The 22484-nt window shown below is 47.9% G+C and overlaps 1 protein-coding gene across 1 annotated transcript; it reads left to right on the forward strand.

The window, feature by feature from the left end:
- Positions 1-7280: 7280 nt before the first annotated feature.
- LOC104327281 (E3 ubiquitin-protein ligase TRIM39) lies at positions 7281-21537 on the forward strand. The gene is made up of 15 exons (XM_075445889.1): positions 7281-7327; positions 8440-8460; positions 9031-9051; positions 10531-10551; positions 11429-11449; positions 12011-12031; positions 12911-12931; positions 13503-13523; positions 14402-14422; positions 14993-15013; positions 15885-15905; positions 16479-16499; positions 17380-17400; positions 18733-18759; positions 19288-21537. Exons 13-15 carry the CDS (start codon positions 17385-17387, stop codon positions 19848-19850), a joined length of 606 nt encoding a protein of 201 aa, XP_075302004.1. The 5' UTR covers positions 7281-7327; positions 8440-8460; positions 9031-9051; positions 10531-10551; positions 11429-11449; positions 12011-12031; positions 12911-12931; positions 13503-13523; positions 14402-14422; positions 14993-15013; positions 15885-15905; positions 16479-16499; positions 17380-17384; the 3' UTR covers positions 19851-21537.
- Positions 21538-22484: the final 947 nt, after the last annotated feature.

Below are 22484 nucleotides of genomic sequence, written 5' to 3' on the forward strand. Positions count from 1 at the left end.
GCCACGATGAAGGCTGTTAATCGCCTTTCATTCCTCCCTGAAGTTACAGGGCAACTTCAAAGAAGTGTCTTTGAGTTGCTTTGTATTTGGTGCATGCTAACCACTCCCTCAGCATGGCTTAGCTGAGAGACAAAGGCATATGGGAGATGTGAGAGAGCAGAAGCTAGAGGTATCCTGAGCAAAGAGGCTGCCTAGGATGTGTCAGAGTGGAGAACAAGGGATGACAAGGGAACCAATGTGGGGGCACATGTAATAGAACCTTTCACAGCAGCAGCCTTTATGCTTTCCACTACATTAACTACTTCATCATTGCAGTTGATTTCACCCTGGATGCTGACACGGCTCACCCCAGACTGGAAATCTCTGATGATGGGAAGAGTGTGAAAGATACTGGCAACATCAGAAAGGTGCCCAGCAACGAGAAGAGATTTGATTCCCACATTTTTGTGCTGGCAAAGGAAGGATTCACATCTGGAAGACACTACTGGGAAGTGGATGTCGGAAAGAGAAGAAGCTGGGCCTTGGGTGTTGCCCGGGAATCTGTCACTCGCAAAGGGACATTGACGCTGTCCCCTAAGAATGGCTTCTGGGTCATAGGATTTGCAGATGGGAGAGAGTATTGGGCCTACACAGATCCTTGGACCCGCTTGAGTGTGAGTGGGAAGCTGCAAAGGATTGGGATCTTCCTGCACATCTCAGCCAAGCAGCTGTCATTTTACAATGTCCATAAGAAAACAACTCTGTACACTTTCACCTTGGGAGGTGACAGCAGCCAGAAAGAGAAGCTTTTTCCTTTCTTCTCCACAGGTCCTGCTACTGCCAACCCTGATGATGAGCCTCTAAGAATAGCGCTGATGTTTGATCAGGATGATGAGTGAATGGATGAATAGAGAATGCATGCTTAATGTCTGACTGAAACACAGAGCCTGAGATGACACTGCATTCTTGTCAGACGCCTGGTTTGTGTCACTAAATCAAAGTTGAAGAATTCTTTCATAGAAGAAGCTTTTGCACCATTGCTTGCTAATCCTTCTGCGAGCCAGTGAAAAAGAGGAAGTCCTAGACTTCAGGCCCATTAGTCACTGAGAGGACCCTCAGTTCTTCTAAGCACTCAAAGAGTGGAATGGATCCTCAACACATTAACTGGAAACTGTCGTGGGTTTTGGGTACAGAAGATTGCATGTAGTGACCTGTGGTTTAATCTGGCAGCAGTCAACTAGATCTAACAGCCGCTCAGCAGGATGGGGAGGAGTAGTGGACAAAAGGTAAAACCCATGCATTGAGATAAAGACAGTTTAATAAGACAACAACAAAATACTAATACTGATAATAATTATAATTATGAATATGCAAAATAAACTATATAGAACACGGTTTTCTCAACACTGGATGACCAAGTCACCCTCAGTCCACAATCAGCCATCACGGTACCCGGAAATCCCAAATTTCACAAAATTCCCCAAAATTTCAAACTCCTGGACAAGAGATGATTTGAACTCATGGAAACTAGAAAGAAGGATTCCTGCCCCCCGCCCAACATCCGTTCACAACTGAGCATGAAGTCTATAGCATGAAATATTTTCATTGGCAGCCTTGGGCTAGCTGCCTGGCTATGCTCCCTGAAAAACATCAGTGTTCTCAACGTTCTCCTTGTGCTATGTCCAAAGCACAGCAGCTACTTGGAAGAAAATTCATTCTATCCCAGCCAAAAATCAGGACATTTGTCAAGATGAGCTTGAAAATATTTCCCATGGCAGTCACTGAAGAGCCCAGGAAACATTCGCTTGTGCAAAAGTAGGTCACTCTTCAAAGATGGAAAGCTGTCTGATGACCTTAAACAACACTTCCCATGATACTGGAGAACCCTTGTGTGCACCTCCAGCTCCTGGCATGTAGTGATGACAAAGTGGCCAGAAATCACCTCTCTTACTAACCATTCCAAATCCCACTAGTTCCGTGACATGGAAAAACCATGTTTGGAATAAACGCCTACTGTTATGAAAGTTAATTTTCCAGTCAGGATCAAAGAGAAGAAGACTCGCACAGCTATGAGAGCAAGCAAGGAACCAAAGTCATCTGCAATATGGACTTCAGGAAGCATTGGATTGAAAATTATGGTAAACTTCATAAATAGGAAATAGTGTCAAGGAAAGCTAATTTGATTGGCAAGGCTTTTGCAAGTGGTAACAAACACTTTAACTTTTGATTCAAGGAATTTTCAGCCTGAAGTATTCTCTGGCTAGCTAACAATGGCATTATGGTTGGACGGGATGATGTATGTTTGGATTCGATAATCTTAAATGTCTTTTCCAGCTGAATTGATTCTATGATTCGATGAATCTATAAGCAGATGGGAAACTGCAGTGCAAAGGCACTAGACTAAGCACTATGTCTTTTTCTTCTTTCAGAGTTTGCTATTGTACAAATCCAACTGAAATTATTTTGGTACGTAAGCCATGTAAGCAGGATTTTAAGTAGAAATAAATATGGCCTCTTTTTCTTAAGAGATGGATTTCTCTCCTTTTTTATTACTTTTATAATTTTTGTTTAAAGTGGGTGAAGGACTCAGCTTTACTGCAAGTCTAGTGCAGGTGAGAAAGAGGAGCAGTGGCCACATCCACTGACCTCAGTGAACCTCACCAGAGTGCAGGTTCTGATGGGCCAGAGTTTCCATCCCCTTACCCAATACACTCTGGGATAACATCTGTGTGAGGCTGACAGATGTGTCACACAAACTGATTCAAAGTGATGAGAAACAATGGACCTCTACTCTAAAATCAAGTTGCCTCAGTTTGTGTGCTGAACCCTACCCTAAGATCTAGAGGCAAGGCTCTTCTGAACTCAAGAGATGTGACCTTGTAACGAAGAAGTACAATCTCACAAAGGCATTGGTGTGCAGAGCGGTTCTACCTTCTCTGTCAGCATGTCAGCTATCTTCCCAGCTTTCACAGAAATATTTATTGTACACATTTCACAAACCGCCATTGTGATTAGGTTAAATCTTTCTATGCATTCTAAAAATGCAATTGATTTACCAACAAGGATATCAGAGGAATCTCTCAGTATCTTTCAAAAGCAAACAATGTGTCTTGACCACATTTGTTGGGTCTAGCTGGGATGGCACTAATTTTCTTCACAGAAGCCCTTATGGTGCTGTGTTTTGCATTTGTGATTGAAATTTTATGGATAACACACCAGCGCCTTGGCTATTGCTGAGTACTGGTTGCACAGCACTGAGGTTTCTTCCCTCCCCCCGACCCTTGCCCCCTCCAGCTTGTCCCCCCAGCAAATAAGTCTGACAAGGGCAAGAAGTTGGGAGGGCACACAACCTGGACACCTGACCTGAATTGACCAAAGGGATATTCCATCCCATAGGATGTCGTGTTCATCCGCAAAAACTCAGGCAAAGGAGGAAGGGGGAGCTTTCAGGGTTACGACATTTGTCTTCCCAAGTCTCCATTAACATATGCTGAGACCCTGATGCCAGGAGTTGGACAGACATCTGCCTGCTGATGGGAAGTAGGGAATGAATTTATACTCACACATAAAGCTATGCTTCCCTTATTAAGATGGTTTTGTCTCAATCCACATGCTTTCTCTCACTTTTTCCCTTCTGATTCTCTCTCTCATCCTGCTGGGAGAATGGATGAAGGAGCAACTGTGTGGGGGCTTAGCTGCTGGCTGGGCTCAGTCCAACACACCATGCAAATATCTGTGCATTGATTCAGTTCCACGACAGTTAGACTGAAATAATCCATGTTATTCAAGCAATAAATTCAATGTGAAGTCCAATTTTAGATACTGAATTAATTGATACTCAGGAGAAGACAAGTAAAAAAATACTACTGGAAAAAAGGCCTGCTGCAGGGTGGGTGAGCAGACAGTATCCACGACTGATACGTGCCTGAACAGCCAGTCCCAGGGGATGCTGATCAGTGGCACAAATTCTACTTGGAGGCAAGTATCCAGCAGTGTATCCCAGGGGTCAATGCTGCATCCAGTCCTGTTCAAAATCTTCATTAATGATCTCAATGATGGGGCAGACTGCACCCTCAGCAACTTTGCTGAGAACTCCAAACTGGGAGGTCTGACTTATACACCATGGTCATAGAACGTCATGCTGCTATCCAGAGGGACCACAACAGGCTGGAAAAATGGCCTGACAGGAACCTCTTGAAGTTCAACAAGGAGTAGTGCAAAAGCGCTGCCCTGAGGAGGAACAGCCTCAGGCGTCAACACACACTGGGTGCCACCCAGCTGCAAAGCAGCTCAGCAGAAGGAGACCTTGGGGTCCTGGTGGACACCAGGTCAAACAGGAGCCACCAATACACCTCCGCGACAAAGAGGGCTAAAGGTGCCTTTGGATGCATTGGGAGGAGTGGTGACTTCAGGTCAAAGGAGGTGATCCTTCCCCTCTCCTCAGAACTCAAGAGGCCACACCTGCTGTCCTGGGCTCCCCAGTACGCAAGAGACGTGGACATACTGGGGAGAGTACAGGGAAGGGCCACACAGATGGTGAAGGAATAGAAGCATCTCTCACATGAAGAAAGGCTAAGAGAGGGGGGACTCTGCAGCCTAGAGAAGAGAAGACTTGAGGGGGATCTTACGAATGTGTATCAGTTCCCGAAGGGAGGGTGCAAAGAGGACAGAGCCAGGCTCTTCTCCATGGTGCCATTGACCGGACACAAGGCAATGGGCACAGCTGAAACACAGGTTGTTCCTTCTGAACATCAGGAAAAGCTTTGTGGCTGTGAAGGTGACGAAGCAGAGATACTTGTTGCGCAGAGAGGCTGTGGAGTCTCTGTCCTTGGAGATATTCAAAAGCTGTGTGGACATGTGTGCTGGGTTGACCTTGGCCACCCACCAGATGGCTGCCAAGCCGCTTTATCATTCTCCGTCCCCAATAAAACCCCAGATCACAGAATATCAGGAAAAGGATAGTAATTTTTTGGAAACTCACTTTCCATCAGAAGTGTTTAGTCCATGAAAGATCGCTTGATTTTCTTGAGCACCTGAAATTTCCTTCAAAAGCTGCTTCATGCTGATGCATAGTTTAAACAATTTCGGAGCTGGCCGCTATGATAGATCTGTCCTCTCTGTGCTTTAGCTTCATTCAAGAGACATGAACTAGGGAGCAGCCTGATAACACTGCAGTGTGATCCCTAGCTGTATATTATAGACCTTCACAACATCGAGTGAACGAGTCATCTCCATCAAAACACTGTCCTATTTTCAGAGGCTCAGTGCCAGGCTTTGCAGCAGCAAGGCATGTTGAGCAGAAGGGAAGGACTTTCCCCTCCTGGCTGCTGCCATCAGCAACAGTAACAGTGTACAGAGCTGGCTTCTTATGGGCGTTGTAAAATGACAGCTGCTTGGCTGAGATGTCCAGGAAGATCCCAATCCTTTGCAGCTTCCAATTCAAATCAAATGGCTTCAAGGATCTGTATGGGCCCAATACTTTACTTCCCAGTAGTGCCTCCCAGGTGTGTATCCTTCCTTTGCCAACACAAAAGTGTGTGGGTATCAAATCTCTGCTCCTTGATTGGCAAGTATCTGATGGGGCTAGTATCTAAGGACACATGGTGTCTGGAAAGAGTAGAAAGTTTTTACATTCATGTGTGTGCAAGCTATAAATCTTTAGCTAAATTTTCCACCAGGTCTATGGTGCAAATCTTTGGCATTTATTTCCTGTCTTTCCTGTTCAAATAAATAATATTTTTGCCAGTGTATGAGAGACTTTTCCTTGATTTAGTGGAACGTAAAGCAGAAATAAATCAAATGCAAGCCGAACAAGGCTCTGTAGCTTTGCTGCAGTTTTTAATCCTTTTTGTTCTTCCGTCATTCACTCTAATTCTTGGAAAACCTAACATTGCCTTCAGGTGAATAGCTAATCATTCAACAGAAACAGCAATGAGTAAGTGCAGTTTACAGCAGGACTGACATTCTGCAGTCACAGTCCCTAGCGTCCTTTCCTACTCTTTACTGCTTCACGCTTCTCCTTTGGAAGGACAGCAAAGAAGCACACGCCTTAGCCTTCACAAGAAAGCAAGCACCATGAGGTGACATTAAGTTAAATCTGAGTAAGCTGAAAACTGTCTGAGTTGGGCAACTGAAGATTTCGGAAGGATTTTAAAATAGTGTCTGAGAGACATTTCCATGAAAAAGAGAGAAATATTATAATGTGCAAAAAAGGTATGGATTGCAGGAATGTCCAGAATGTAACAAAGAGAGAACAGTGCTTTGAGGAAGCAAGTTCATGTCACATGATCAGCAGTATCCCGAATCCAGGGTTGCTCCCCAGGCAGATTTCACTCCGTGAGGCATGTGCTATTGCAAAAGGCAGAAACAGAAGCTAGGACTTAAAAAAAATTATCTTCACCTCTTTCTCTACCTTGTGGAAGTTTTCTTTCTTGAGTAAACTTGGTCTTCAGTAAGTGAATTGATGCATAGTTGAGAGGTGGGAAAATCAGCTGAGAACCAGGAAGTTTAGCAAATCTTCTCCAGATTCCACATGTCCAAATTAAGCTGCTGTTTTACTAGCGACCACTTATACATCAGAACCTGCCTTTCCTTCTGCTAAGGGTTGAGCCTGGGCAGAAAGGTACATCCCACTTCCCCAAAGGCTGGGCACTGATGCTACATAACAGGTCGAACTAATCCTTGAATGGCAATGCTTACCCTTTTTAATTTTTGGGATTTTTTTGAATGAACCATGGCTTAATTGTGGTTACGAAGGAGAGGAGAGAAAAAATGGAGGTTGCTGCTACTCCTTGTATGTCCCTGTGATATCATGCTGCAAGAAGAAACAGCTCAATAAGCAATAACATCCTTCTTTCCTTCCCAGAAACCTGTATGGCTGTCCAAAGCCATTTCTACTCAGCAAAACACGGCTTCACTCCAAAAAATACCCCTCCCCTTCCCATCCTATCTTTACTTCAGTGACCTTCATCTTTGCACCTATCCTGGCCTCAGAACCAATTGAAAAACAGACGGGTTCAAAAATTAACCATTATGACTATGGGAGCAAAGAGCTTGCTTTCACCTGTGCTCCAGGGACGTGTCTCCAGTCTGCAGTGCTCCCTCACCCTGTGACTGCCAGCCCTTTCTCCTCTTTCCATCCTTCCATGACTCTTGCCCTCCTGAGGTGGAAGAACAGCAGCCTCGGTGAGTTTTGCCCATGATAATCCTTCCCTTCCTTGCTGTTTACAGCTCAGTGATTTCAGCAAAGTCTGCAACTGCTCCGTACTTTCTTTCTCTTTTACTGCAACAGAGAAGTGAAACGTTGCACCCTCAGCAAGATGCAGAGAAAGAGATAGCATTTTAAAAGGTAGGAGAACTTTCCTTGTTATGTTTTTGCCCTCTTACTCATTGGTGTATACAACTCTGTGGAGCTGTGAAATTTTCACGTAGTTTTGGTTACTGTACCTGCACAAAGTCACTTGTGAACCACGTGCTCGCTGTGGTTACGGGCTAGCGGGGGAAGTGTGCAGGCTGAGAAAGCAGCCACATGAAGCTTGGTCCATCTGTTGGAATATGAGACAAGTGGTTGGCCCATGTTATCCATTGGGTGTAGCAACAGTACAATAAAAAATGCACTGAGAAAAAAGAGCTTCAGAACCTGCCTGGCATCCCTTCTTCATTGAACTGTCCCAGTTACCAGGGAAAGCATTCAATGTTCCTTCTACTTTGCCCTCAGATCCTGTGCTGCTGGTGTCAAATAAACCTTTGTGACAAGCTTCAGGGAACAATACTTGCTATACCCATTTTTTAAGAGATTCAAATAATAGAAAAATATCATTCTTCTGAAGGGCATTTTCAGTTCCATTTTGCCACTTGGTAAATGGTGGCAGCAACAATGCTGTGATGGTGGGGATGGTCACATCTCATGATCACTTCACACCAGCTTTCATTGCAACCCTCCCTGTGGCTTCGATGGACCAGTCCAAGGCCCAGCAGAAGGTAGTGAGCACCAGCAACATTACCAATCATGCATTCTGACTGTAAGATACTACGGGAAGCTGATCGGGTGGAGATGAAACCATTCAGGGCTGGGTCCAGCTGCCTGAAATGGCTGCCTGCAAGGTCCTTGCCTACCTGTGGTGGGGCAAAGGAGAGGAGAGTGGAGACAGGAAGTTGCCCCCTTGGACCTTCTGTGTTGCTCTGAAACAGAACTCCAGCTCCCTCTCTTGCATGTAGCCATAAAGGCTTGAAAGGATTGTGCGCATTCCAGAGGGAGACGGTCCTTCCAAGTGAGACATGCTGGTGTCTAGAACAAGGCTCTGTATATGAAACCTGCAAGCGTGGTGTCCTTGGGTTCCCCACTAACAAGAAATGAGGCATAGCGAGGCAGACTCAGCCAAATCCCCACATCTGGAGCCCACATGCGGTCTGAGCCCAGTGACCTCTCTTTCCTAACAGCCTTTCCCCTTCCTTTTGTAGCCCAGGTGCAAGAAGAGAATGGTAAGTGTTCTCTGCTGTCTGGGGTGTTGCCATTCCGGAGGGAGAGGCTCGTTCCAAGAGGCACATGCTGCTGTCTGGGACAAGGATTCTCCATGAGGACCATGAGAGTGGTGTCCTTGGACATGCTATAAAGGGAGCCCATGATCAGTCAATATTGCTGTGTCCTCAGGTGTGGCTGCAAGCTCTGAAAAGGGCTTGCCCCTAAGAAACTCGCTTGTGGGAAGGAGGGAAATTGGATGGAATGGGAAAAAGAGAAAGGGAAAGAGACAAGGAAGGAAGGAAATAGCTGTGGTGTGGAGGACTCTGATTTTCAGTGTGGTTAGAAGTCACCTTCTGTGAGGGCTTTAAAGTCCAGCTGGGTGGCGTGGGCAAGTTGCCCTTCTTTACCTGTGAGACACCAGGAGCCCTGAAGGTGATCAAAGGTAAGATTTGGCCTTAGCACACACGTGAATGAACCCATGAGCACACTTGGCTTCTCAGGAGGATCCCAGCTGCAGCAAACCCCTTCTGTGGGGCTTCATGCAACGCATCATCCCTCAGCTATAACTTCTGTTCTTCTTTCCTTTTCAGGACAGCTGAAAAAGAAGTTAGGTGAGTGCTGACTGGTATATGGGAGGCTGCTTATCCCTAGAGTGCAGGGTGGGAATCAGGAGCCTTCTGTGTCTCCAGACCAAGCCCACTCCCCTGCCAGACACAAACAGAGCCTGCTGCTTGCCTCCCTCTCTGCCCCTTGCCCTCCTTCCCTCACCTGGCACCACTGCTCTGGCATGGTGCCTTCAAGAGCAGCAGACAGGAAGAAGTCTTGGGCTTTGTTAAGGCGTCCAGTCGTTCATAGTGGGAGTCCACTCTTGCCAAGGGGAACATTCCCAAAGTGAGTAACCTCACCCTTCCCAGTTCCATCCCTCCTGAACAGGGAGATGTCCCTCCATCCTACCCATACTTCTAAACATCCTCTTGGTAAACACCCTTCCTGGAGCTACCGGTTCCTTGCAGATGGTTCTCTTCATGTCCTCTAGGCCACACAGAAGGAACCCTTTGGCCCCCCCTGCTTCACTAGGCATGGCAGGACCTCCACCATCCTGCACAGCTGTGGTACTCTTTGCTACAGCCTCTCCAGCTTCTCTCTTGAGAACCTGGCAGCCCACAGCTGATTTCTTGATGTCAGCTTTGTCTTTCCCAGCCTCTCTCAATGTCTCAATTGGCCATGCTTCTAGAAGCTCCTGCAGCATCTTGCTTTGCAACTGCTGAGAGCCCATGGTTGGATCTGCTCCTGTAGAGCCTCTAGGCTCCATGCTGGACCCACAGCACAAGTTTCTCATTCTTGCAGATCTCTTTCCCCGCACTAAATATTAACTAAGGCAAAGAAAAGGAGATCCTATCCAACAGCCACATTACTAGCCCACATGGTGTCTGAGAACAGTGATCTCTCTTTCCTAACTGCCTTTACCCTTTGTTTTGTAGCCCAGCTGCAGGAGATGATGGGTAAGTGGTCTCTGCTGTCAGGGGTGTTGCCATATGGGAGGGAAAGGCTCCTTGGCAGAGGGACTTGCTTGTGTCTGTGTGACAAGTGTCTCTCCCTGTGGGCCATGAGCATGGTGACCCTGGGGTCTCTGCATCAGGTGTCCATCTTCAGGAAAACCAGCTGAAGCCTTAAGGTGTGGCTGAAATCTGTGTAGTAGGATTGCCTCTGAATAAAGTTCATGTGCAAGAGAAGGAAGAGGGAAGGAATAGGAAAGAGACAGAGAAAAAGAAGGCAGGAAGGCAGGAAGGCAGGAAGGCAGGGAATTGGAGTGGGCTGGAGCAATATGATTTTGAGTCTGAACAGAAGCCACCTTCTGTGAGGTCTTTTAAGTCTATCTGGGTGGACTTGGAAAGTTGCCTTTGTTCTGTTGTGAGACACCAGCTTCCTCAAGGTTTCTAGGCCAGGACTTTGCCTCAGCACACACCTGCACTAGTGAATCAATGCATCTATGTTTCTCGGGAACTTGCCAACTCCACAAACCCTTTCCCCGGGGCTTCATGCACCTCATCCTCCACCTGCCATAACAGCCTCTCTCCTCTCCTTTCTAGGACAAGCTCAAGACAGGATAGGTGAGTGCTGCCTGTCGTGTGGGAGACTCCTTGACCCTAGAGTGCAGGCTGAGAGCGGCGAGTGTTCTGTGTCCCTGGCCCCAGCCCTCCTCCTTGCCAGACACACAGTCTGCTGCTTTGCTCCTTCTCTCCCCCTTTCTCACTTGCCTTCTTCTGGCACAATTGCTGTTCCACAACACCTTGAACAGGAACGCAAAGGCAGAAGTCATGGGCTTTGTTAAGTAGTCCAGTCCTTCAAAGTGGGAGTCCACCATTGCCAAGGGGAACACTCCTCATATGACCCACGTCACCTTCCCCAGATACACTGGATGGCAATATCTCCCTCCTAAAGAGCCTGCTCCCTCCTTCACATGCTTCACAACATGCCCTTTGGCAATGCCCTTCCTAAAGCTACAGGCTCCTTATAGATGGTTCTTCCATCTCCTCTTGGCCACACAGAAAGAGTCCAAAGCCTCTTGCCTCACCAGGCCTGCAGGACTTCCACTGTCCAACACAGCTGGGGAGTTCTCTGCTACAGCCTCTCCAGCTTCTCTCTTTCTCTTGAGAACTTGGCAGCCCACAGCTGATCTCTTGATGTCAGCTTTGTCTTTCCCAGCCTCTCTCAATTCCTCAATTGGCCATGCTTCCAGAAGCTCATGCACCATCATGCCTTGCATCTGCTGAGAGTCAATGGCTGCCTTCACTCCTGCAGAGTCTCCAGGCTCCACGTTGGGCTCACGCCGTGGGCTCCTCATTCCTGCAGATCTCTCTCCCCCCCAGTAACCATGAACTGAGGCAAAGAAAGGCTGACTCAGCCACACCCCCACATTTGGAGCCCACATGGGGTGTGAGCCCACTGATCTCTCTTTCCTAACAGCCTTTCCCCTTCCTTTTACAGCCCAGGTGCAAGAAGAGAATGGTAAGTGTTCTCTGCTGTCTGGGGTGTTGCTATTCCAGAGGGAGAGACTCCTTCTAAGAGGCACATGCTGCTGTCTGGGACAAGGATTCTCCATGAGGACCATGAGAGTGGTGTCCTTGGACATGCTATAAAGGGAGCCCATGATCAATCAATATTGCTGTGTCCTCAGGTGTGGCTGCAAGCTCTGAAAAGGGCTTGACCCTAAAAAAAAGCTCATTTGGGAAGGAGGGAAGTTGGATGGAATGGGAAAGAGACAAGGAAGGAAGGAATGAAATAGCTGTGGTGTGGAGGACTCTGATTTTCAGTGTGGACAGAAGTCCCCTTCTGTGAGGTCTTTAAAGTCCAGCTGGGTGGCGTGGGCAAGTTGCCCTTCTTTTGCTGTGAGGCACCAGGCGTCCTGAAGGTGTTCAAGGGTAAGGCTTGGCCTTAGCACACACTTGCACGAGTCCATGAGTGTACTTGGCTTCTCAGGAGGATACTAACTCTAGTAAGCACCTTCACAGGTGCCCTATGCAATCCATCGTCCCTCAGCTTTAACTTCCTTTCTTCTTTCCTTTTCAGGACAGCTGAAAAAGAAGTTAGGTGAGTGCTGACTGGCATACGGGAGGCTGCTTATCCCTAGAGTGCAGGGTGGGAATCGGGAGCATTCTGTGTCCCCAGACCAAGCCCACTCCCCTGCTGGACACAAACAGAGCCTGCTGCTTGCCTCCCTCTCTGCCCCTTGCCCTCCTTCCCTCACCTGGCACCACTGCTCTGGCACGGTGCCTTCAAGAGGAACACACAGGCCAAGATGTCTTAGGCTTTGTTAAAGGCTCCAGTTCTTCAAAGTGGGAGTCCACCATTGCCAAGGGGAACACTCCTCATATGACCCACGTCACCTTCCCCAGATACACTGGATGGCAATATCTCCCTCCTAAAGAGCCTGTCCCGCGCTACACGTGCTTCACACCATGCCCTTTGGTAATGTCCTTCCTGGAGCTACAGGCTCCTTACAGATGGTTCTTCCATCTCCTCTTGGCCACACAGAAAGAGTCCAAAGCCTCTTGCCTCACCAGGCCTGCAGGACTTCCACTGTCCAACACAGCTGGGGAGTTCTCTGCTACAGCCTCTCCAGCTTCTCTCTTTCTCTTGAGAACTTGGCAGCCCACAGCTGATCTCTTGATGTCAGCTTTGTCTTTCCCAGCCTCTCTCAATGCCTCAATTACCCATGCTTCCAGAAGCTCATGCACCATCACGCCTCGCATCTGCTGAGAGTGAATGTCTGCCTTCACTCCTGCAGAGCCTTCAGGCTCCATGTTGGGCTCATACCGCTAGCCAATCATTCCTGCAGATCTATTCCCCCCTCCCTAATCATGAAATGAGGCAAAGAAAGACTCAGCCAAATCCCCACATCTGGAGCCCACATGGGGTCTGAGCCCAGTGACCTCTCTTTCCTAACAGCCTTTCCCCTTCCTTTTGTAGCCCAGGTGCAAGAAGAGAATGGTAAGTGTTCTTAGCTGTCTGGGGTGTTGCCATTCCGGAGGGAGAGGCTCCTTCCAAGAGGTACATGCTGCTGTCTGGGACAAGGATTCTCCCATGAGGACCATGAGAGTGGTGTCCTTGGACATGCTATAAAGGGAGCCCATGATCAGTCAATATTGCTGTGTCCTCAGGTGTGGCTGCAAGCTCTGAAAAGGGCTTGCCCCTGAAAAAATTGCTTGTGGGAAGGAGGGAACTTGGATGGAATGGGAAAAAGAGAAAGGGAAAGAGACAAGGAAGGAAGGAAATAGCTGTGGTGTGGAGGACTCTGATTTTCTGTGTGGTTAGAAGTCACCTTCTGTGAGGGCTTTAAAGTCCAGCTGAGTGGCGTGGGCAAGTTGCCCTTCTTTACCTGTGAGGTGCCAAGTGCCCTGAAGGTGATCAAGGGTAAGGCTTGGCCTTAGCACACACTTGCACGAGTCCATGAGTGTACTTGGCTTCTCAGGAGGATACTAACTCTAGTAAGCACCTTCACAGGTGCCCTATGCAATCAATCATCCCTCAGCTTTAACTTCCTTTCTTCTTTCCTTTTCAGGACAGCTGAAAAAGAAGTTAGGTGAGTGCTGACTGGCATACGGGAGGCTGCTTATCCCTAGAGTGCAGGGTGGGAATCGGGAGCGTTCTGTGTCCCCAGACCAAGCCCACTCCCCTGCTGGACACAAACAGAGCCTGCTGCTTGCCTCCCTCTCTGCCCCTTGCCCTCCTTCCCTCACCTGGCACCACTGCTCTGGCACGGTGCCTTCAAGAGGAACACACAGGCCAAGATGTCTTAGGCTTTGTTAAAGGCTCCAGTTCTTCAAAGTGGGAGTCCACCATTGCCAAGGGGAACACTCCTCATATGACCCACGTCACCTTCCCCAGATACACTGGATGGCAATATCTCCCTCCTAAAGAGCCTGTCCCGCGCTACACGTGCTTCACACCATGCCCTTTGGCAATGTCCTTCCTGGAGCTACAGGCTCCTTACAGATGGTTCTTCCATCTCCTCTTGGCCACACAGAAGGAGTCCAAAGCCTCTTGCCTCACCAGGCCTGCAGGACTTCCACTGTCCAACACAGCTGGGGAGTTCTCTGCTACAGCCTCTCCAGCTTCTCTCTTTCTCTTGAGAACTTGGCAGCCCACAGCTGATCTCTTGATGTCAGCTTTGTCTTTCCCAGCCTCTCTCAATTCCTCAATTGGCCGTGCTTCCAGAAGCTCATGCACCATCATGCCTTGCATCTGCTGAGAGCCCATGCCTGCCTTCACTCCTGCAGAGCCTTCAGGCTCCATGTTGGGCTCATACCGCTAGCCAATCATTCCTGCAGATATATTCCACCTCCCTAACCATGAAATGAGGCAAAGAAAGACTCAGCCAAATCCCCACATCTGGAGCCCACATGGGGTCTGAGCCCAGTGACCTCTCTTTCCTAACAGCCTTTCCCCTTCCTTTTGTAGCCCAGGTGCAAGAAGAGAATGGTAAGTGTTCTCTGCTGTCTGGGGTGTTGCCATTCCAGAGGGAGAGGCTCCTTCCAAGAGGCACATGCTGCTGTCTGGGACAAGGATTCTCCATGAGGACCATGAAAGTGGTGTCCTTGGACTCGCTATAAAGGGAGCCCATGATCAGTCAATATTGCTGTGTCCTCAGGTGTGGCTGAAAGCTGTGAAAAGGGCTTGCCCCTGAAAAAATTGCTTGTGGGAAGGAGGGAACTTGGATGGAATGGGAAAAAGAGAAAGGGAAAGAGACAAGGAAGGAAGGAAATAGCTGTGGTGTGGAGGACTCTGATTTTCTGTGTGGTTAGAAGTCCCCTTCTGTGAGGGCTTTAAAGTCCAGCTGAGTGGCGTGGGCAAGTTGCCCTTCTTTACCTGTGAGGTGCCAAGTGCCCTGAAGGTGTTCAAGGGTAAGGCTTGGCCTTAGCACACACTTGCACGAGTCCATGAGTGTACTTGGCTTCTCAGGAGGATACTAACTCTAGTAAGCACCTTCACAGGTGCCCTATGCAATCCATCATCCCTCAGCTTTAACTTCCTTTCTTCTTTCCTTTTCAGGACAGCTGAAAAAGAAGTTAGGTGAGTGCTGACTGGTATATGGGAGGCTGCTTATCCCTAGAGTGCAGGGTGGGAATCGGGAGCGTTCTGTGTCCCCAGACCAAGCCCACTCCCCTGCTGGACACAAACAGAGCCTGCTGCTTGCCTCCCTCTCTGCCCCTTGCCCTCCTTCCCTCACCTGGCACCACTGCTCTGGCATGGTACCTTCAAGAGCAGCAGACAGGCAGAAGTCTTGGGCTTTGTTAAGAGGTTCAGTCCTTCAAAGTGGGAGTCCACCATTGCCAAGAGGAACAATTCCCATATGACTCACCTCACCCTTCCCAGTTCCATCCCTCCTGAACAGGGAGATGTCCCTCCATCCTACCCACACTTCTCAACACCCTCTTGGTAAACACCCTTCCTGGAGCTACCGGTTCCTTGCAGATGGTTCTCTTCATGTCCTCTAGGCCACACAGAAGGAACCCTTAGGCCCCCCCTGCTTCACTAGGCATGGCAGGACCTCCACCATCCTGCACAGCTGTGGTACTCTTTGCTACAGCCTCTCCAGCTTCTCTCTTGAGAATTTGGCAGCCCACAGCTGATTTCTTGATGTCAGCTTTGTCTTTCCCAGCCTCTCTCAATGCCTCAATTACCCATACTTCCAGAAGCTCATGCACCATCATGCCTTGCATCTGCTGAGAGTCAATGGCTGCCTTCACTCCTGCAGAGCCTTCAGGCTCCATGTTGGGCTCACGCCGTGGACTCCTCATTCCTGCAGATCTCTTCCCCTCCCAGTAACCATGAACTGAGGCAAAGAAAGGCAGACTCAGCCACACCCCCACATTTGGAGCCCACATGGGGTGTGAGCCCACTGATCTCTCTTTCCTAACAGCCTTTCCCCTTCCTTTTACAGCCCAGGTGCAAGAAGAAAATGGTAAGTGTTCTCTGCTGTCTGGGGTGTTGCTATTCCGGAGGGAGAGACTCCTTCCAACAGGCGCATGCTGGTATCTGTGGGAGAGGAGTCTCTCTATGCAGGCCACAAGCATGGTGTCCTTGGAGCAGCCGTAGTTTGTGCCTGTGATCGATCAACTCTGCTACGAACTCAGATGTGGCTGAAATCTGTGAAAAGGGCTTTACCCTGTATAAAAGCTCATTTGGGAAAGAGAGAAGAGGGAAGGAATGACAAGGGAGAGAGGGAAAGAGACAAGGAAGGGAGGAAATTCTGGTGGCATAGAGGACTCTGATTTTCCGTGTGGACAGAAGTCACCTTCTGTGAGGGGTTTAAAGTCCATCTGGGTGGCCTGCGCAAGTTGCCCTTCTTTTCCTGTGAGGCACCAGGCGCTCTGAAGGTGTTCAAGGACAAGGGTTGGCCTTAGCACACACATGAATGAACCCATGAGTGCACTTGGCTTCTCAGGAGGATCCCAACTGCAGCAAACCCCTCCTGTGGGCCTTCATGCAATGCATCCTCCCCCAGCTTCAACTTCCTTTCTCCTCTCCTTTTCAGGACAGCTGAAAAAGAAGATAGGTGAGTGCTGACTGGCATACGGGAGGCTGCTTATCCCTAGAGTGCAGAGTAAGAATAGAAAGCGCTCTCTGTTCCTGGGCCCAGGCAGTCTCCATGCTAGCAACAAACAGAGCCTGCTGTTTGCCTCCTTGTCTGCTGCTTGTCATTCCCTTACCTGACACCACTGTTCTGGCACACTGCCTTCAAGAGGAAAACACAGGCAGAAGTCTTGGGCTTTGTTAAAGGGTCCAGTCCTTCAAAGTGGGAGTCCACCATTGCCAAGGGGAACATTCCCCATATGACTCACCTCACCCTCCCCAGCTACACTACATGGTAATGTCTCCCTTCTAAAAAGCCTGCTCCCTCCTACACATGCTTCACAACACGCTCTTGGGCAAAGCCATTCCTGGAGCTACAGGCTCCTTACAGATGTTTCTCTTCATCGCCTCTTGGGCACACAGAAGGAGCCCTTAGCCTTTTGCCTCCCCAGGCCTGCAGGACCTCCACTGTCCCACACAGCTGCGGTGTTCTCTGCTACAGCCTCTCCAGCTTCTCTCCTTCTCTTGAGAACCTGGCAGCCCACAGCTGATCTCTTGATGTCAGCTTTGTTTTTCCCAGAGTCTCTCAGTTCCTCAGCTGGCCATGCTTCCAGAAGCTCATACAGCATCATGCCTTGCAGCTGCTGAGAGCCCATGCCTGACTTCAGTCATGCAGAGCCTTCAGGCTCCATGTTGGGCTCACGCCGTGGGCTCCTCATTCCTGCAGATCTCTTCCCCCCCCCAATAACCATGAACTGACGCACAGAAAGGCAGACTCAGCCACATCCCCACATCTGGAGCCCACATGGGGTCTGAGCCCACTGATCTCGCTTTCCTAACAGCCTTTCCCCTTCCTTTTACAGCCCAGATGCAAGAAGAGAATGGTAAGTGTTCTCTGCTGTCTGGGGTGTTGCCATTCCGGAGGGAGAGGCTCTTTCCAAGAGGCACATGCTGCTGTCTGGGACTAGGATTCTCCATGAGGACCATGACAGTGGTGTCCTTGGACATGCTGTAAAGGAAGCCCATGATCAGTCAATATTGCTGTGGCCTCAGGTGTGGCTGCAATCTGTGAAAAGGGCTTGCCTTAAAAAAATTGCTTGTGGGAAGGAGGGAAATTGGATGGAATGAGAAAGAGAGGGAAAGAGACAAGGAAGGAAGGAAATAGCTGTGGTGTGGAGGACTCTGATTTTCCATGTGGACAGAAGTCACCTCCTGTGTGGTCTTTAAAGTCCAGCTGGGTGGCGTGGGCAAGTTGCCCTTCTTTACCTGTGAGGCAGCAGGCACTCTGAAGGTGTTCAAGGACAAGGGTTGGCCTAAGCACACATTTGCATGAGTCCATGAGCACACTTGGCTTTTCAGGAGGATCCCAACTAGTAAACATTGTTCCTTGGGCTTCCTGCATAGCAACCTCCACTTCCTGTAACTGGCTTTCTCCTCCCTTTTGCTTATCCCTGTAATCGCAAAAGGAAAGTTCCCCGTATGACTTGTCTTACCCTCCCCAACTCCTCTTCATGCAATGTCTTTGCTAAAGAGCCTCCCTCTTCCTATCTGCGCTTCTTGTGATTATCCCTGGAAATTCCCTTCCTGAATCCACAGGCTTCTTGAAGTTCTTTCCCTTCATTTCCACTTTGTCAGACAGAATACGCCTGTGGCTTTAGCAGACATGTCAGGAGCTCAACCCTTCTGCACAGCTGTTTTGCTCTCCCCTCTCATGGAGGGAAACATCATTTAATGCTAACTGCTGCCTTCATGTAGGAGAGGGAATTAGGCCTAAGAATCACATGGGATAATTCCTGGACTCCAAGACATATAGGAATGGGATTAGGAAACAGGATTGCAATGATGTATTGTCAATTGTCTGTAAGACACTGAGATTTCACCTTTCATGACAGCTGCGAGATACCTCTGCAGAAACAAGTTCTTCAGCCTCTTTACCAGTACACTCTCTTGTCTGTCAAGGACTATGTGTTCTTTACTCTCTTTATTCATGCTGTGTTTAAAAAATTTCTACAAAACCAACCACTTGAGCAGCCCCCTGTTCTTTCCTCTTTGGAGGGTGAGATGGGTTTGTGACATGTTTTCCAACCTGTAGAGAAGTCATGGTACTGAAGAAGAGCATGCTCATCTGCCAGCATCATAGACTGTGTGTGAGCTAGCTGGAACCATCATCTGTCTTTTGGATCCACTGAGTGTGCCCTTTATTTGTTTTCCTACAGAATTTCTGCAGGCACAACAACACAAAGGTAAGAAAAATATCAGTGCCGTGTCCCATCTCTTGGAGCCTGAATGCAGCTCTGGAAAACACATTCCTCCTTCACAAGGGGTGGTTCAGACAGCCTCTTAACAACAAGAACGGTTTCTTAACCTTTCTCTTATTCATTTGCTGCCCAAGAAACATGACAAGTCAGTATCAGACTCTCTGGGGTTTAATGCAGTGTTATTGATTCTCTGCAAGAGGTTTCTGTGATTCTGGTTTTGCCCAAAGAGGAGTTGTGTGCCAAGGCATGGTTCTTCTCCTCTGGTCATTCCTCACATTCCTCCCTGAAGCTATCTGGGCATCTTCAAGGGAGTGTCTTTGAGTTGCTTTGAGAGGTGAGAGACAAGGAACATAGGAGAATTGGGACAGCAGAAACTAGAGGTATCCTGGGCAAAGAGGATGACTAGGATGCATCACAGTGAAGAACAAGGGCTGGCAAGAGAACCAATGTGGGGGAGGTTTCACAGCAGCAACTTTTATGCTTTTCACTACATAAGCTACTTGATCATTACAGTTGATTTCACCCTGGATGCTGACACGGCTCACCCCAGACTGGAACTATCTAAAGATGGGAAGAGCATGAAAGATTCTGGCACCATCAGAAAGGTGCCCAGCAATGAGAAGAGATTTGATTCCCACATTTTTGTGCTGGCAAAGGAAGGAGTCACATCTGGGAAACACTACTGGGAAGTGGATGTTGGAAAGAGAAGAAGCTGGGCCTTGGGTGTTGCCCAGGAATCTGTCACTCGCAAAGGGACATTGACGCTGTCCCCTAAGAATGGCTTCTGGGTCATAGGATTTGCAGATGGGAGAGAGTATTGGGCCTACACAGATCCTTGGACCCGCCTGAGTGTGAGTGGGAAGCTGCAAAGGATTGGGATCTTCCTGCACATCTCAGCCAAGCAGCTGTCATTTTACAACATCTATAAGAAAACAATTCTGTACACTTTCACCTTGGGAGGTGACAGCAGCCAGAAAGAGAAGCTTTTTCCTTTCTTCTCCACAGGTCCTGCTACTACCAACCCTGATGATGACCCTCTAAGAATAGCGCTGATGTTTGATCAGGATGATGAGTGAATGGATGACTAGAGAATGCATGCTTAATGTCTGACTGAAACACAGAGCCTGAGATGACACTGCATTCTTGTTAGACCCCTGGTTTGTGCCACCAAATCAAAGTTGAAGAATTCTTTCATAGAAGAAGCTTTTGCACCATTATTTGCTAATCCTTCTGTGAGCCAGTCAGGAAGGAGAAGACCTGTATTTCAGGACCCTGGTCACTGAGCGTAGAGGACCTTCAGTTCTTCTAAACACAAACAGAAATGGAATGCAACACTGTTGTGGGTTTGGACTACATCTATTGTCAACATGAGCATGACAAGATTTTCTGTGCCAGTCACTGAAGAGCCCAGCAAATATTCACGATATGTTTGTGCAAATGTAGATTGCTCTCCTAGGATGGGAAAGCTCTCTGATGGGTTTACATCACACTTCCTAAGAATATCTCCCACTTCTCTTGCTCAAAGTTCAACACCCATCACAGGTTCTTCTACCTCAGATGGAAGAAGCAGGTGTCCCCCGCAGGCAGCGTGCCTGACTTGTCACCTGTCTTGCTTGTGAAGCTGAAGAAAACTGGTGTGAAACCCAGTCCCATCCTCCTGCTTTTGTCCAAAGTATGAATATCTTCCCCTTTCTTGAAAGCAGGGGCAGAATCGACACTTCAAAATCAAGGTAGCTCACATTCCATGTAAGTTAGTTTGAGTCAAACTGTCCTGCCTGTCCTGCCATTTGTGGATTCATATAGTCAGGCCAATGCCTTTTCTCTCCTTACTGAGTCACCACTGGGCACTGAGCCAGGACCCTGGCAATACAAGGTAAACCCCAAGGGGGAATGTGAGAGGGAAACCAAGCAAGACAGAAGGAGATTTGGATACATCCTCAAGAACACTGTCTTTTCACAATGCCTGTACAAAGTCTTTCTTGTACAGTTTTCAGAGTAGGGTCTGGCAGAATGAGCATGTCTTTCCCTTCGTCTCTTTTGTGGCCTACTGCTGCTAGGACACCAGATCCCAATGTCAAGGCAATACCATGACCAGCACAGGAGGCACCAGACACACAGCCAGATGCCAAGATGATGGAGAATCCTGTGCGCACCCCCAGCTCCTGGCAGGTAGTGATGACAAAGTGACCAGATATCACCTCTCTCACTAACCATTCCAAATCCCACTAGTTCTGTGACATGGAAGAACCATGCTTGGAATAATGATTATTGTTATAAAAGTTTATTTTCCAGTCAGGATCAAAGAGAAGACATACACAGGTAAGACAGCAAGCAAGGAACCAAAGTCATCTGCAAGACGGACTTCAGAAAGCATTGGATTGCAAGTTCTGGTAAACTTCATAAATAAGAAGTAATGTCAAGAGAAGCTTATAGGATTAGCAAGGCTTTTGCAAATGGTAACACAAACTTTTGATTCAAGGGATTTGCAGACTGCAATATTCTCTAACTAGCTAAGAGAGGCATTATGGTTTGACTGCTTGATCTACACTTGGATTTGATAATCTTACGGGTCTTTTCCAACCTAAGTGCTTCTATGATTCTAGAAGCAGATGGGCAGTCACAGTCCAGAGATGATAGACGAAGCATCGTGTCTTTTTCTTCTTTCAGAGTTTGTTATTGTACAAATCCAACTAAAATTATTTTGGTATGTCATTCGTGTAATCAGGATTTTAATTATAAATAAATATGGTGCATTTTTCTGGTTGGAATGCATTTCTCTATTTTTTTATTACTTTCACATTTTTTTTAGAAGGGGGTGAAGGACTCAGCTGTACTGCAAGTCTTGTGCAGATGAGAAAGAGGAGCAGTGGCCAACTCCACTGACCTCAGTGAGCCTCAGCAGAGTGCAGGTTCTGATGGGCCAGAGTTTCCATCCGTTACCCTATCCACTCAGGGATAATGGTAGCAGGAATGTGTGGGAGCCACCAGGATGAATGCAGTCTGCATAGTGTCTTTGCAGGGCCAGTTTGAAGACAGTCCCTCTAAAATGGTGCTGGAGACCAATGTGTGAGGCTGCACATTCATATTCTCTCATTTAAACATGCAGGTGTATAGTGGCTGTAAAGATTCCCACCAGTATATGAATCATCTGTATGAGGCTGGCTGCTGTGGCACACAAACTTTTTAAACTGATGACAGCCTTTGTGCAATGAACACGTAGTCTAAAATCAAGTTGCCTCGGTCTGTGCATTGAATCCTACCCGGAGATTTAAAGGCTATGCTCTTCTCAACTCAAGAGAGAAGTGACCTTCTTGAAACCAAGTCACAGAAACAAAGGCATTGGTGAGAAGAGAAGTTTTTCCTTCTCTGTAAGACTGTAAGCTATCTTCCCAATTTTCTCGGAAGTATTTACTGCACATATTTCACAAACCGCCATATGATTTGAATCTTTCTATGCATGGTAAAAATGCAACTGATTTCTCAGCAAGGATATCAGAGGAATCTCTCAGTATCTTTCAAAAGCAAACAGTGTGTCTTGACCACATGTTTTGGGTCTGGCTGCAATGGAGCACATTCTTCTAGAAGCCCACATGGTGCTGTGCTTTGCATTTGTGGTTGAAACTGTATTGATAACACACAAATGTCTTGGCTATTGCTGAGTGCTTGTTGCACAGCACTGAGGTTTCTTCCACCCTCTCTCTCCCCAGTCC

This window comes from Opisthocomus hoazin, chromosome 33 (assembly GCF_030867145.1).
Source record: "Opisthocomus hoazin isolate bOpiHoa1 chromosome 33, bOpiHoa1.hap1, whole genome shotgun sequence".
In the NCBI taxonomy this organism is placed as follows: Eukaryota; Metazoa; Chordata; class Aves; order Opisthocomiformes; family Opisthocomidae; genus Opisthocomus; species Opisthocomus hoazin.